This window comes from Mauremys mutica, chromosome 1 (genome assembly GCF_020497125.1).
Source record: "Mauremys mutica isolate MM-2020 ecotype Southern chromosome 1, ASM2049712v1, whole genome shotgun sequence".
In the NCBI taxonomy this organism is placed as follows: domain Eukaryota; kingdom Metazoa; phylum Chordata; order Testudines; family Geoemydidae; genus Mauremys; species Mauremys mutica.
The window spans coordinates 314,060,766-314,077,600 of NC_059072.1; the positions used below are offsets into that span (position 1 = coordinate 314,060,766).

At 38.8% G+C, this 16,835-nt stretch overlaps 1 protein-coding gene across 6 annotated transcripts in view; it reads right to left on the minus strand.

Annotated features, from left to right (window-relative positions):
- The window catches only part of NBEA (neurobeachin), an 842,868-nt gene that overhangs the window by 360,633 nt on the left and 465,400 nt on the right, over positions 1-16,835 (minus strand). For all 6 annotated transcript variants that reach the window (XM_045015913.1, XM_045015904.1, XM_045015899.1 and 3 more), the window contains 2 exons: positions 11,027-11,135; positions 6,834-7,000 (listed from right to left, as the gene is read on the minus strand). In XM_045015913.1, the coding sequence (XP_044871848.1) occupies positions 6,834-7,000; positions 11,027-11,135 (276 nt within the window). The remainder of the gene's footprint in view (positions 1-6,833; positions 7,001-11,026; positions 11,136-16,835) is intronic.

The following is a 16,835-nucleotide window of genomic DNA, read 5'->3' on the forward strand; positions in this document are numbered from 1 at the left end:
CATCAATAGGAAAACATGTACCTAATAGTACTTGAAGAGGAGGATATTTTATTAATATTGAGTTCCTTACAAGCCACCAACTGATATCCTGTCCTGGAAAAGACTTGTAGGTGGTGGTGGACTTTTGTCTGTGCATGTGCAATTCCTGGCTGTTTACAAGGGGGAAGTAGTCCACTCTTCATCCTGTCACAGGGACCACACAACAGAGGAGAGGTACTGCTACACATACCTTGACTGTGGAAGTAGCTCGTTAGATGTCCCCAGGTGCCTGAAAGGCTGTCTAGCTGCTCTCTCAGGCTGTCTAGGACTCAGTTAAGTACTGCAGATGCAACCCAGTACCTCTCAGGGCTTTATTCCAGAAATCAGGATGATTTTGAACATGGAAATGGATTTTTCACTTTCTGCCCTCTAATCCCATGAAGGTGCAGCTTCATGGGAAGTGAAATCCTCATGTGCCTCTCTCTCCTGATCACAGACAGCCTGAAGTGCTCCTAGGACTTTAATATGGAACCACCCTGTGGAGTGGGGGATGGGTGGAGAGAGAGACTTAATCCCATCTTTCAGAGTCTGAGCCTCTTTCCCTAGCAGAGCAAGATTTTATGGTTGATGATTAGAAGACACAATTCCCATTCAGCTGCTGTCTGAAATCTGAGCCCCCTTCCCTGGCAGAGAGGGAATCCTTGGGCTGAAAGCCAGACAGACACAATTTTGAGTAGACTGTAGCCTGAGGTGAGGTTGTGGAGGAGGAACATGCTTCTCTGCATGCCCAGACACACTGCAGAGTTGGGGGAAACGTGGTAAGCACGATACTGACCTCTGCAAAAGAGAAAGTATGTGTAGGAGAAAAGCCCCAGCAAACACTCCCTTGTGGGGAGCGGACAAAGGAGAAGAGGTTTAACCCCGGTTTTTCACTCCGCTTGTTGATTAACAATGATCTGATGTGTTACATGTCCTACAGCACCAAATGAAGCAGGCATATCAAAAGAAGACATGGAAAAGTATGATACTAGTAGATGAAATGTTCTGAGGCACAATCTGGTGACAACTAAAGTATTTAGCTGAAGCAGGGAGATGCATTACAATGTCCCTGCAATTAGGGAAAGAAAACCCTAAAAAAAAATTAGAGATTCTCTTTAGGTAAGCACCAAAAATTCAAAAGGTGTTCAGAATGAAGGAATTAGCATTCTGGAAGGAAGCTAGAAATAAACTAAGAAATACTGGAACTGCCATGACTGACGCCCACATATATATGCTGATCTTATATTTTTATGATGAGAATGATTCAATCCCATTAAGCTAGATGAAAGGTGAAAAGGAGAAAGTGTGACTTTATCTTTTGCTATGATAGAATCAGCTCTGGAACTAAAAATGTAGATCTTTCCTCAAAAAACACCTCAAGTTCCTGGCTTGAATTTCTAGGGTTAGAGTCCAAGTTATGCAACCCAAAATAGTATGTTCCTGTCACTGGAGTACTTGCTGAATTATCTGCAAAATCTGCAGCATCATATGTTCCATAAAAACCAAGAGATTCATGAAGGCTGGATCTGCCTCCAGAACCCTTTCTTCTAGTCTGCAGCTCCCTCTGCAATTAACAAATGAATTAGGACCATATCTGGCTCCCTGCTCAAGTTAGAAGGGCTGGGAAGGAGCTGCAGCTGAAGTGAGTGGAGTTTAGGAGAGAGCTTGAGCAGGGTTAGGCACAGGCACTTCAGTGTTCCTGTCTTTCCCCTTGGTAACAGCCACACAGGTGGTGACAGTCCCAGAGCCTGAGTTTAAGGAAGGCTCCTTTCCTGACCATCCCCTGCCTTCTCTCTGCATTCCAGTCCCTCTTGCTGTGAGCCATCAATATCTGGCTCAGAGGAGGCATCTTTAAATCATCTTCCTCCTCCTTCTGTAATTGCCAAGTCCCACAGCAAAGAGTCCTGTGGCACCTTATAGACTAACAGATGTTTTGCAGCATGAGCTTTCGTGGGTGAATACCCACTTCTTCAGATGCATCTGAAGAAGTGGGTATTCACCCACGAAAGCTCATGCTGCAAAACATCTGTTAGTCTATAAGGTGCCACAGGACTCTTTGCTGCTTCTACAGAACCAGACTAACACGGCTACCCCTCTGATACAAGTCCCACAGGTTCAGAGAAGTGCTTCCCTCCCTCAACCCTTCCCCTTCCAATGAACAAGCACTCAGAGGGGAATGCCCCAGGGGAAGAGGGAGGAAGAGAGAGAGGATGCCAATGAGCAGAGAAAAGAAGATGAGTGTGTGGGTGCAAGAGAGAGAAAGGGAGTAGACTTGGGAGGATGAACAGCCCTAGTGCTGCCCTAATGGACTGAAGAAGAGTGGTTCCACAAAATGCAGTATTACCTAATAAAGTCTGTTAAATCTAGGTAGAGGTCAGCTTCAAACAATTGATTTTCTGAACTTTTTTTTTTTTTTTTAAAGTGACTACTTTCTCATTACTGCAATCCCCCTCAGAACATCAAACAGCTACTTTCAAAATGCCTGTGATGGATATTTAACGTCAACATTTAGACCATAACTTGAACCTAGACTTCTTCATATGCTCTGGATCTGCCATGACGAACATACCTGAAAGTAAAGTCACCACACCTGAGGAAAAGCAGTAACTTTTTTTTTAAAGCTACAAATAGAAGGTATAAAAAAACACCGAATAGATTCTTCTTTAAAAAAAAACCTACTATTTTATAGCAGGGAAATTTAAAGAAAGATCCCAAACAAATGCTATTTATTCATGACCCTACAATACTTTCCTTTTTGATGCAATGGACTTTGTCAATATACCAGTAAGGAAGGAAACAAAATAATTTTGTCTGTACTAAAACTGGAGTTAAAAACATCTATTTGTGAAGTGGAAAAAGATAAAATTGATACTTAAATATTACTTACAGCCTTTAAGAGGCTTTAAACAATACAATATAAATGATTTCCAAAAATATATTATTTCTCTCATATAGGTGAAGCAGGAAGGTATTGTTGAGTAAATTAGTTCTCAGACCAGCAGTGCTAGGTTACATAATCTTTACCCATGCTTGTGGGAACTTATTCTCTCTAGTGTAGTAGTCAAGTAAATGCTTACTAATGTAAGTTGCCTACAGTAAGAAGCTATGCAAAAGGTAATGTGAACTGCAATTCACTTCTGATTTTATGGCTACTTTTAATGCTAATCATTGTCTACTCTTTGTAGAGTGCAATTAGCATAACTGAAATGTTTTATGTGGTATATTATTGAGTTTATCCATACTTATTCTTGTTTTTCAGACCTTTCAAAGAGAGATTATGTTAATATATTCAAAATTCATACTTTGTAAATACTACAAAAGTTCACTCAATCTTGAAGCATCCAACTTCAAAAGCAAGTTTTCTAGGCTTTTCTTATCCTATTCTTTGGAAATCTTGTCTGCCCTTTCTGAATCCTAAGACAGTAGTCAATCATTGTTCACATTTTTCCTCATGGTGCTTCCAGTATTCAACCTCATTCTGTGTTCTATTATAAAAAAAACCAGACAGCTAACACTGTGGCATCCCAAGAGTAAGCATATCAACCATTGGTCGTTGCTTTCTCCAAAGGCAGCATATGCAGGGGTACAAAAACTGGGAAGATATAAGGTAAGAAGAATGTATTATACTGGATTCCAAACACAATAAAACTTGTATCTATTCTACATCTGACACACACACCATAAAACCAGATCTTACTTTCATACCAAAAACATTTGTGCTAAAGACCTTTAAAACAGTCTTTGGACATGTATCATACATACTAAACATGAGCCTAGCTTGGTTCTAGAGAATCCAAGCTTCCAGGAATCATACCCACTCCTTCAAAGCACTTCCTTACCCATCTAGATGCCAAACCTCTTGGATCTTACATAAGTTTTATTGTGTGGAATCAGTGGACAGGTTTTTTTCACATGTTCCTCCTTGGGTCAATTGGCTACTCCCTATGTGTAGTGTCAGGGCCTCTCTCAAATTCAAAAGATCTTCAGGAAATAAGTTTTTCATTCTGCATTCGGAACTGTGGAAGAGACTTTTGACCACAGAGGTCTAGACATCCCATAAACCATATTATGGTAGCTAAGGATTTACCTGGCATGCCAGTTAACCTGGAGCAACTAGAGAGTATATTTGTGGAGTGCCTTGCTACCATGTAAAGTCTTATGGAGAGTTCTATGCCCCTGCAGTCACTATACAGGCACTGGCAGCGGAACATTTTCCCATATCTGCTGCCAGACTGGGAGGTGTCAAGTCCCTCCTGGTTTCCCAGTGACTATTATGGCTTTGAGGGAGGGGCAGTGGCCCTTATCTGGTAAACCTAAAACTGTAGATTAGGGGAGCAATCACTTCTCCACACCAAAACCCAGGAAGAAATGGTAGATCCACCTATCACTTCCAAGAAGACAACTGTCTCATGGCTTGTGGAGATGGTGGCCTACAGCTGTGCAAACAGCATCAGCTCAGATTTGTAACATCATCAACTTGAGTTGGTTTTCACAGAATTCAACAGAATTGAAACCCACCTCATTTTGAGCAGGGATTTTAATGGAAAACTTAAGGTCAATAAGCCCAAAATTACACCTTACTTTTAAAAAAATATATAAACTGATGTATGTTGTTCTCACTAAAATCAGCATTTTTAGTTAAATAGGAAGCACCTTCCCATTCACAGAAATATTAAGTCTAAATAGAAATGAAACATCTGTTTTTTCACTTTTTACTTGCACTTGTTGTGTTGATTCCTCCATTACCAGAGGTAAAAATAAGCCGGTACGGCCCGGTATGGAGTACCAGTTAAAAAAAAAAAAAAAAAAAAAGGTGCAGTAGTGTACTGGCAAATAAGTGGAGCATTCAGTACTGGCTTACTTTCACCTCTTTTTTGGCTGCATAACAAAAAGTTCAAACTCAAAGCTGCTAAAAGCTTGGAAAGGGAAAACCCACTGTCACATTTGTTTGTTGTTTCTCTCCCTCTCCTCCTCCAGCCAGGCTGCCCGACATGGCTAGGCTCCGCGTTCCCCTGACCATCCCACTCAGCAGGGGCTCTTCTCTAGCTTGTAGCAGGGGGACTGGCTGAGGGAGAAGCCTGCCCAGGTAGCCTGCTGCCTGCATAAGAACAGTTTAAATTTAGCTGTTCACCCCGCGGTCTGAACCGTGGGATTAAGGGCTATTTCTGGCATCCTTGTTAATTTCACTCTCAGTTGTTTTGGGGTGGAGGGTGACCAAAGCCGGGGTAGTTCTTTTCTGCCCCCTGGATGAGGCGATCTTCAATAATATACATCGCCTAAAGAACTGCCCCAACTTTGGTCACTCCCCTCCCCAAACAACCGAGAGTGAAATTAATAAGGATGCCAGAAATAGCCCTGAATCATGAACAGCCAAGTTTAAACTGTTCCTATGCAGGCAGCAGGCTACCTGGGGAGGCTTCTCCCTCAGCCAGTCCCCCTGCTCCCTGCTACAAGCTAGAGGGGAGCCCTTGCAGCCCCTGCTGAGTGTGGAGGTCGGGGGAACGCGGAGTTTAGCCGCGTCGGGCAGCCTGGCTGGAGGAGGAGGAGGGAGGACAAGGAGAAAAATGTGATAGTGAGTTTTCAGTTTTTCAGGCTTATTCCAATAGTAAAGTTTTATTATAGACAGTACTGGTAGTAGTAATAGTAGCTTTATTTTCTATATCTAAGTCATGCAATGGGAGGGATCCATGAAGTACATAGGAGAGGCGGGTTGCTTGTGTTTGGACTGTATGGGTAAGAAATGTAACTTACTTCCACCCCCGGCCCCGCCCTTCCATCTGAGGCCCCGCCCCTTCTGGGAGGGGGGGGGGGCAGAGTGAGACCTGTACCGGTAAGAGCTGTATTTAACTTTCACCCCTGTCCATTACATACTTGAAAATAAATGATACACATGCAAACATAGTAACAATAGGGTGAGAACAATATACACAGTGTTTATTAGATACCTTAACATTTATGGTTATATAATATTCATTACACATCTAATTCTAATGAGGCTTAACTCTAAGTCCATGGAACATATATTAGAACCTCATTTACTGTATTGTCAATTAAAGTACAGAACCAAATTTTCAAAATATGTCTGCAGAAGTGAGCATGCACTTTTCTCACACCCATCTTGGGCATGAGAAAATCTTGGGTACACATGTGCAAATGTTTGACTTGTGCATGCAGAGTTTGGTTGCACACACTAGATATTGACCTTTATGTTTGAATGTGAGGATAAAGATTTACCAGTGTATTGTATCAAAGTATATATTGATTATTTATACAGAAATAGTTTGGTAGATAGGGCACTAGTCAGGTGAGCTGGGTTCCATTCCTTGTTCTACCACTGACCTTCCATGTGAGCTTAAACAAGTCATTTTGCCTCTCTGTGCCTCCTCCCACCCTTCATCTCTCTTTTCTATTTACACTGTTATGTCTTTGGGACTGAGACTCTCTCTCTCACTACCTGTTCATACAGCAACTAGCTCGATCCTGGTTGGGGCCTCTAGGCCCTACTGGAATACAAATAATAGTGCTACATGATGATCAACAAGCATAAGTATCTACAAATGATCTAAAACAAATTTTAATAAAATACTGTGTTGATGGGCTATGGAGAATATTGCATCTGCACATCATGTACTAGAAGAGGAATCGCCACACAGGACGACTTTTGAGAAAATAAAAACAGATATAAAGAAGACAAAGGTTCCCTTGAAATGATTCCCACCATCAGCACATCCAATTTTCAATTGTACAGAAATGGCTGATTCATTTTAAATTTTGAAACAAATGTTTATAATTACACATTTATGATTACAGCTTACCTGTGAGAGACTGCTCCCCAAGCACCATGTTTGTTTGTTAGGATATTCAGTATCTTCTGTTTCAGTTGATTGGCTGTAACATGATCACGATGTTTAGCAGCACTTATAAGGTGGTCACACATCTTTTCCTCCTCTCTTCTATCAGCAGCATATTGAGCACACTGTGACTAAAAATTAAAAAATAAATAGTGAATAGTAAATAGAATAATGTAGGAAGTGCCTACAAGTTGCTTAGGCATGATTTTCATATATCTAAAGTGTCCTTTCTACCTACATCTTAGTCACCTTTGTTCTCACTAAACTCAGCATTTCTAGGTAAATAAGAAGCACCTTACCATTCACAGAAATATAAAGTCCAAATGGAAACACAATATCCATTTTTACACTCGTTACTTGCACTGGTTGTGTTGATCCCTCCTCCGGGGAAAATAAGAGCATTAATGCTATGTTAAGGTTTCGAAATTAAGCCATCAAAAGTGAGGAAATGCAGAATTACAGTGAAAACACACTTAACTCTGCCTCTTTGTGCTTATGTCTTAAAATATGGCCTCTTTTTAGATCATTATAAATTATTTGCCAGTTAATACTTTATACAATACATTATACTCTGGAATTTCTTATTCAATATTGCATACAGAAAGCTACAACACTGTACCAGACAGACTTAACTTGACTTTTAAGTCTCAGTAAGATTTACAAAACAAGATCTTAATAGTTCACAAGTTCCGTACTTTTATAATTATGGATCTTAAAGTGGATCTCCATTACCTTTGAAATTAAATGTCTATTTCCTTAATCACCATATGTTACAACATGGAAAAAACACCACAAGTTACATAAAAGTAAAAACAGCTGGAAAAGGTGAAAAGGGATAAAAAAAATCTATCAGAAATACTTGAAACTGAAAACAAGGCTAGAAATAATTATTTGATCATGTTGTTTTCAAAATCCATCTCTCAAGGAATTTCAATAATTACTGCCGTTTCCGTTACAGACTGATTGTGAAAAAGATTCCATTATCGAAACACTGTTAACTTTAGTTTCTATCTTCTAATACCTTTGTTCTCTTTGTAGCATACAGAATTATACATTTCTCTATTTTATTCTCAAAAAGAGACTGAATTCAAATTCTCAATACTCCTTTTAGTAAGGATCTGTTTGAGAAGTCTGAATAGGGCAAATGTGTCTATGGAAATTTAAAAAAACCAATATCAGAGTTTTCTTACAGAGATATATCAAAAAACTACATTATTCTCAAATTATTTTGAATAAATTGTGTTGGTTATTTAATGTGTGTGCGTGCAATTATCATTTCTGAATAAAATCCTTCATTTTGAATTAGGGGTTCTTAAGTTTATGCATTCCATAACAATTGATTGTTTCCCATTTTAGAACAAATTCAACGAAGATTTAATACTAAAACAAAATACTATATCATATTTATTATACCAGCAGTTGCAATTGAGCTAACATTGTACTGGAGACATCTTATTTTATTTCATGAATTCAGGTGTGCATACGTCTACACACTTTTTATTACAGAAAATGGCAGTACTTGGTAAAATTTTAATCATGTCCTTCATTTACTGTATTTAAAACTATTACTGAAAGGCATCTATTTCAGACTGGAATTACATTACTTTCAAGGGTTAATTCATTTTTTCAATTTATCTTCATGTACAGGGAAGCACCAATTAGTACAATGATCTGCCTCAGTAATGAGGTTAATATTTCACCAGCTCATTGGACAGTAAAATTAAATTTTCATTTTTCTTCCTGAACAATTACAGAGGCTAACAAAATGAATGTTAACTGGAAGCAATCACTCCGGAAAAACTGGACTCTTTCAATAACAGCCATAGCCATAAGACAAAATTCACTAGTGTTAACTTTACAAACCCTTATACTTACTTCTACACACCCACATGCACCCACACTGTGTCACTATATAACTTTAGTCAAATAGTTGCATCACTAATGATACAATTGAAGTCTGAGAGGTAAAAGTGTGATTACTTGACTGGTAAAATACCCATTCACTTTTTTCCTACAATGAACAATAATTAGCACGCTCAAAATAATCAAATATTTACAAAATAAATACATTTAAATATTGTTTAATAAAATAAAACTGATTTATAATTTAAAATGCAGTAGATGGTTAAAAAAAAACCTTCCACACATCTTTTAAGTGGGATGCATGCTAATATGATATGATGCCTATGTAACATTATTACAACATCAATATGTAAAACTGTTTCAGACTCTAAGCGCAATCTTATTTTAGGTATATCTAAGATTCATACTGGTACATGATTACATTTAATTTTTTTTATTTTAATTACTTACAGATTTTATCTTACCCATTTCAAACATATTTCTCAGGTTTTTCACAAGACAATAAGTATAATAAAAATGTTATAGAGGAATGTCTTGATTTCCTTACTAGAAAATAAGATTGACTTAAGGCTGTTCCTTTAGGGAATTTAGTTAATATTCTAAATCTTATTTGCTAACAGAAGCTGGAAGTTAATTGAATTTTCTCATTTTGTCTAGAGTTCTGACAGATCTTATACCTCAACATATTCTTCAAAGAGCAGATAACTCAATCTTCTATTGTCATTTTAGGTTACTGTATGATGCCCTGATAAATATCAAATGTTATTTATTGTTGAGGCAATATGAAACTTCACTCTGACATACACTTAATTGTAAATGTGATTTTATCTAAGCTCAAAATATCCAGTATATGTTTGGTAATAAAGTTGTTGCAATCCCATCTGACAAGTGTCTGCTGTCTGGCCTGACAAAATGAAGTAAAGGTTATATGTATTCAAAATGACAACAAGATATCTCTGTGTCTTATATTTTTCTGCTAGGTCAAGGAGCACAAGAACTAGTACATCAAAGTGTAGGTTTTAGAGAGCTGCTTCGATGAGATAAAAACCTCATCAAAATTGAGATTACTGGCTTCTATGTCTTGCCACAAGGTGCTTGTTGGCATTCCCTGACAGATGAATATGTTCATACAGCTATTTATTATCTTCAAGGCTACCAAATCAATCAAACCTAATTCTAATGCCATGCCACCCAAACATTAAAACATGCTTTTGTGTATTACTGTATTTTATATATGAGCATATAGACACACAAACATATACACATAGGCAAAAACAGGAATAATCAAAAAATTTATATTGAAATACCATAGATAAGCTTTTTTAATATCAAAACATATTGCCTGATAAAACCATGTTAAACAAAAAGATTTTTAACATTGTTGTATCAAAAGTTCTGAAATATATCAAAAGATATGTTTGAACAGGAAAATGAGAAATTCTACGTAAACAAAGGGGGAAAAAGTTCAAACATTCATTTAAATACACTTTTTATAATAGTCTAATATTTGTACAGTATTTTGCTACAAAATACTTTCAAACACTATAGCTGGGGTTATATGCTACATTCCTTACTAAAGAAATGAATGATTCACTATGTACTACTTCTGTTAGTAAGGATTATTCACATTAGCAAGAGTTACAGGATCCAGCTCCTGCTTTTCATCTTCCAAAATTAAAGACAATAGATATTTCAAATATTATCCTATCTCCTGTAATTAATTATTCTGATTAGCTTAGCAAGTAGAAAAGATACTTAATATCATCTTCCAATTTATAAATTATACCCGGTAAATAAGATGAAAAAGTACTAGAAAGCATTGGTATTGGTAGTGAAAATACTATACTATTTACAGATCAATATTTATTATTTTTCATAAAGCACCTCAAGTGTGCTAGCCTTTAGTTTTAATTATACACAAAACTCACATTCTATTGATAAAATCCAGCAAAAATAATTTCACTATTAAATGCTGTTTGTTTTACTACTTGCAATAAAATCAGACAAGTTCTTTGTGAACCTTAAAGATCTGCCATATCAAGTTAGTAGGCATTCTGATTAAGGGGTTTCTTCAAGCTGTAAATATTTTCATGCGTTTCAGTGAAGGGATGAGAAGATAAACTAGTTCCTTGTGTTTGACAATTACCACAGCTTTTAAAAACTGGCTTTCAAATGCCTTCAATGTAAATTTCTCTCTCTCTTGGGAAAAAAAAATCTTTATTGTATGAGGTTACAGTCTAAGTGATGGCTGAGTGAAAACAGAAAAGCAGGGATTCATCAAGTCTTGAGCTTACCTCAAATTCGGCGTGTTTGTGTACATCTTCAGCTCTTTGTCGGTTCAAAATAAACTCCGCCTCATTCGCAACACGCACTATGTGGTCTTTCATTGCATGACATAATAATCTAAAACAAAATAAAACACTTGAAATCCATCTTCATATTTAACTTTCTTCAAATACATTCTTTCAATAAGCTTGCCTTAGAATGGAAAAAGTTGAACATTTACCAAATGAAATATAATTGCTAAATTAGTTTACATTAATCATTTTACTTTTTCAGAAGAGTTCATTGTAATTTCATGTATTTGGGAAAACACAGAGAAAACTCTCTACAGTGAAAGAGGCCTTATGCAGTGAGTTTAGTATCAGCTAGCTAACTAAAGGAAACACTGCTTACAGAAGTGGTGTACTTTGGACCTGCTTATAGTGAGACTGCAACCACAAATATAGCATGAATATAGGAACATTTTTTATTGGAACAACTGCTTAACTGTTACTGGTATTTCATCTAGCTAACTAAAATTTGAATGCCCACAGTGCATATAAGATGCAATGTCTTTTTATTTTTATGTATAACAGCAGCAAAAATCAAAGAAATGCAAAGAAAAAAATGCACACTCTATAACTGGAATGATTTGAATGCACCATTATTAAAATACCAGTATTGCCAAAAATCAAATATCCAAAAATGAGACCCATACCATAAAAACAGATTCTTAATAAATACATAAATCATTTTGGATTTTTTCCAATTTGCTTTTGGTTTTTGAACCTTTTGTGTGAACTCAGGTCATATTTTAAAGCTTCTCTCTTCATCCAAGAGGGCTAGAAACTCACTTTTTACAAATATGAAAGCTGAGATTAAATGAAAACAGATTTTTTCATAATCAGAGGTTTCCAGCAGCTGGGGATTTAAGAAAAATATCATGAGACTCATGATAAAATTCCAAGAATTGGCAACACTACATGACATAATAATTGGAAAAAAAAACTAGATTGAGAGCTCTTTTTCAAAAATGACTATGCTCTCTATTATGGTTAGATTCATAGATTCATAGACTCTAGGACTGGAAGGGACCTTGAGAGGTCATTGAGTCCAGTCCCCTGCACTCATAGCAGGACTAAATACTGTCTAGACCATCCCTGATAGACATTTATCTAACCTACTCTTAAATATCTCCAGAGATGGAGATTCCACAACCTCCCTAGGCAGTTTATTCCAACGTTTAACCACCATGACAGTTAGGAACTTTTTCCTAATGTCCAACCTAAATCTCCCTTGCTGCAGTCTAAGCCCATTGCTTCTTGTTCTATCCTTAGAGGCTAAGATGAACAAGTTTTCTCCCTCCTCTTTATGACACTCTTTTAGATACCTGAAAACTGCTATCATGTCCCCTCTTAGTCTTCTCTTTTCCAAACTAAACAAACCCAATTCTTTCAGTCTTCCTTCATAGGTCATGTTCTCTAGACCTTTAATCATTCTTGTTGCTCTTCTCTGGACCCTCTCCAATTTCTCCACAACTTTCTTGAAATGCGGTGCCCAGAACTGGACACAATATTTCAACTGAGGCCTGACCAGTGCAGAGTAGAGCAGAAGAGTGACTTCTCGTGATTTGCTCACAGCACACCTGTTAATGCATCCCAGAATCACGTTTGGTTTTTTTTTTGCAACAGCATCAAACTGTTGACTCATATTTAGCTTGTGGTCCACTATAACCCCTAGATCCCTTTCTGCCATACTCCTTCCTAGACAGTCTCTTCCCATTCTGTATGTGTGAAACTGATTGTTCCTTCCTAAGTGGACCACTTTGCATTTGTCTTTATTAAACTTCATCCTGTTTACCTCAGACCATTTCTCCAATTTGTCCAGATCATTTTGAATTTTGACCCTGTCCTCCAAAGCAGTTAGGACAAGCTCTTTGGGTGGGAATTTCAAAAGTGCTCAATAATGGCCTAATTTTGCTCTCATTGAAGGCAATGAGAGTTTTGTATATTTGTCCCATGGGACTTAGGTGTCTTGACATTTTTTAAAATCTCATTAGGTGCCTATTTGCATTTTTAGGTGCCTAAATATCTTTAAAAACTAGCCCTGAGTGAACAGAGAGCAGTGAGATTTATTCATGGTTATTACTACATTAGTATTTTAAAATTTATAAAAAGGAGGTTGTGTCTCAGTTTTATGAGACTCCTGGAGAGGGAAAGAGGCTCAAGTCAACTGCATCAGGGGATGGGTCAGTGATACTTTACCAGAGATTTCTGAAAAACAGAATTGTGTTTAAAGTTTGTTGCCATTTCTATTCAAGAAAAGAGGACTTTGTACAGTTAATAAATAAACTATGAAAATACTTTACTTGGTGTCACTGATTTCTGCTTCAAACAGGAAACTGGCCTAAAAAGCCCCCAAATATGCTTCCATTCAGCAAAGAGGTGGCAGCAACATCATTATCGCTAGCGTGTCTGAATTAAATCACAGTCTGCTAGCTCTTATCCAATCCCAAATTCATGTTGACACTGTGGATTTCATTCAGTTATTCTAGCTGGGTCAGATATGATGGAGATGAAGAGTTGTGTGTCATCATCATATTAAATATACTGCAGTGCTTACCACACCAGCTGCCTCATGTATGACTTGAACAAGAGAGGTGACAATGTAGGGGAGTCTTCTTGGGGGCATCATTTGCTATGGAGCAGTGGGAGCAGTTGCCCACTCACAACTCCAAACTTTTCATAGCACCCTGGTAGCCAGGCTGTGGTGTCTCCTCCAAGCCTGCAGGAAGTGCTGTTGAGCAGGCTGGGGTAGGTCGCCTAATCCTTACATTGTCAGTGCTGGCCTCCCCCCCCACCCCTACCAGCTGCACAGGAAGCAGCAGCAGTGGTCTGGACCAGAACTAATTACAGAACGAGCCATGTCCTGATCCAATCCCTGTGTCAGCCATTGGTGAGACACCCACCCTGGCTCCCTCTCTGCTCATATCACCTCCCTGCTCCCCTCCACCAAGCAGGCGAAGAAGGGAGAGAGAAGCAAGTATGCCCCCAGACCCCCAAACTTTTCTGAAATGACATCCCTGACTCCTGTGGCATTAGTATAATTGCTTGCAATTACTATTTGATGTCGCTCATAAAGATAGCAATGTAGCTGGTGTGGTTCAGGGATCCATTGGTGCCAAGAGAGCTGGGGTTGGATAAGGTTTTACAGGAATCACCTGGGTCTGATATCTGCATAATAGGTCACTGAGAGGTGGCATGTGAAGTCTCTACTGAGAGCTGGTAGCCCACTGGTCATCATAATGATTGTAAAATATATGGATGGATATTTAAGGAGTTATGTATCTGTATTGAAAATTATGTTCTTAAGGTCTTGGAGTTAAGGCAGGTCACCAGGCGGTAACATACCTCATAGCTGTTCCATTCAGGCAGAGGGTAACAGACACCTATCTCCCTGTCTGGTCGTTGGTATATTACATACCTCACCCAACATGGCTATTTCCAGACTGAACCATGTGCCAACTAAGTGATTGTGGAATATAGAAGAGAGGAAATCTACAGGAAGAAACAGTCAGCAAGGGATGTCCTGTTTATGAAGTATATCTTGGAGTACAAAGAGATACGACTACTTCACCTAAAAGGCAAACGGACAGTGTACTTGTCTCATGAAAAAACAATCACAGCCAGGCAGGCTGTAAAGCACTGCAAGGATTTAGGTGAGCAATAGCCTACCCTACTAGACACGAGAGGATCTTGTTAATTAAGACAAGGATCTAGAATGTGTATTATGATTTTATTTTACATATAATCATTTGTTTCCAATATTTCTACTTGCTACTACTTGAATCTCTATTATTTGTTAAATAAACTTATACTTGATTTCACCATAAACAAATCTAAGTGCTGTGAGTTAAGGGGAGTGGTGACCTGAGGTGGAAAGCAGGGTTGTAACTGTTTCTTTGGAAGCAGCATATTGGTAAATGCTGAGAGTGTTCAATTAAACAGGGGGTGGGCACTCCAGGAAGATGATTAGAGGGCTCAGATGTTGAACAGTGCCTATCACTACCCTGTAGAGTGACAGCGTCTCCTGCGAGGCCTAGAGGGAAGTGCTTGTGTTGCCCGTGGCCAGTGGAATCCGGCAGCTGACACGTGACAGGGACAGACAAGGCTTCCTCATGCTAAGGGCAAGTGGTAGCGAGGTGCCTCATAACCCTGGGTTCCCCCAGGAAGCATCACAGTGGGATCCTAAGATTGTCCACAAATAGAAAAAATTAAATTGCATTATAAACAGCATCAAATGCTGCCAGCAGATCAAAAGTCATCAGTGCCTTCGTCTGCTGCTAGCAAGAGATCATAATGCACCCACAGATCATATACAAATGTAAGCAATGCAGTTTGTACCCCATATATAGACCTGTCACCAGACTGACCAGGGTCAAAGGAAGTCTGAAGAATAAAGATGCAGCCAGAAGTTGCCTCAACGTAATCTTTTTGGTGACTTTAACCAAAAATGGGAGATGGGATGCTTGTAGGGAGTTACACAGATTATCAGCATCAAAAGTAAATTTACTGTGCATATGGCCTGCAATGGCTTCTTTAAAAACTGAAGGAAAGGTGCCCTCCTCCTCCTCTCCTCTTCCTGCTAGAAAAACTTACAATATCCCTTATAAGGGAACCAGATATTTCTGGTGTCTTTTACAGTCCAGGAAGGACAAGAATCAAACCCACACGTTGTAGCATGAAATTGCCCCATCATCATCATATCCTCTATGAATAATACCATATGAAATTAAACCAGAGAAATCATCACATTTGTATCCCCCAAGACACTATTCTGTTTCCATGGCAGTAGATAGTTCAGTCCAAATTCAAGCAATCTTGTCTGCAAAGTAACATGAACACTCTTTTACAGCAAGAAAAATATGACACAGCAATCAGGTGAAGACAGCAATACAAATGCTTCAGGGTTTAAACCTCATGCTTCAGGTTTAAGATGACCTCTAACTATTAATGATCAGGATGAAACCTAGTGTGTGCATGGGAGGAGGCAGATTATCCTACATGTACCAACTGTGGGGTCCTTATATCTTCCTTTGAAGCATCTGGTATGGGATGCTGGATTAGATGACCCTTGTCTGAGGGTACGTCTACACTACAGGATTATTCTGATTTTACATAAACCGGTTTTGTAAAACAGATTGTATAAAGTCGAGTGCACGCGGCCACACTAAGCACATTAATTCGGCAGTGTGCGTCTATGTTCCGAGGCTAGCGTCGATTTCTGGAGCATTGCACTGTGGATAGCTATTCCATAGCTATCCCATAGTTCCCGCAGTCTCCCCTGCCCCTTGGAATTCTGGGGGTTGAGATCCCAGTGCCTGATGGGGCAAAAATCATTGTCGCGGGTGGTTCTGGGTAAATGTCGTCACTCATTCCTTCCTCCGGGAAAGCAACGGCAGACAATCATTTCACGCCCTTTTTCCCTGGATTGCCCTGGCAGACGCCATAGCATGGCAACTGTGGAGCCTGTTTTGCCTTTTGACACTGTCACCATATGTGTACTGGATGCCGTTGACAGAGGCGATACTGCAGCGCTACACAGCAGCATTCATTTGCTTTTGCATGATAGCAGAGACGGTTATCAGCCGTTCTGTACCGTCTGCTGCCATTGTAAATTGGCAATGAGATGACGGTTATCAGTCGTTCTGTACCGTCTGCTGCTGTCATGGGTGCCCCTGGCTGAGGTCGGCCGGGGGTGCAAAGACAAAAATGGGAATGACTCCCCGAGTCAATCCCTCCTTTATGGTATCTAACAATAGAATCAGTCCTGCCTAGAATA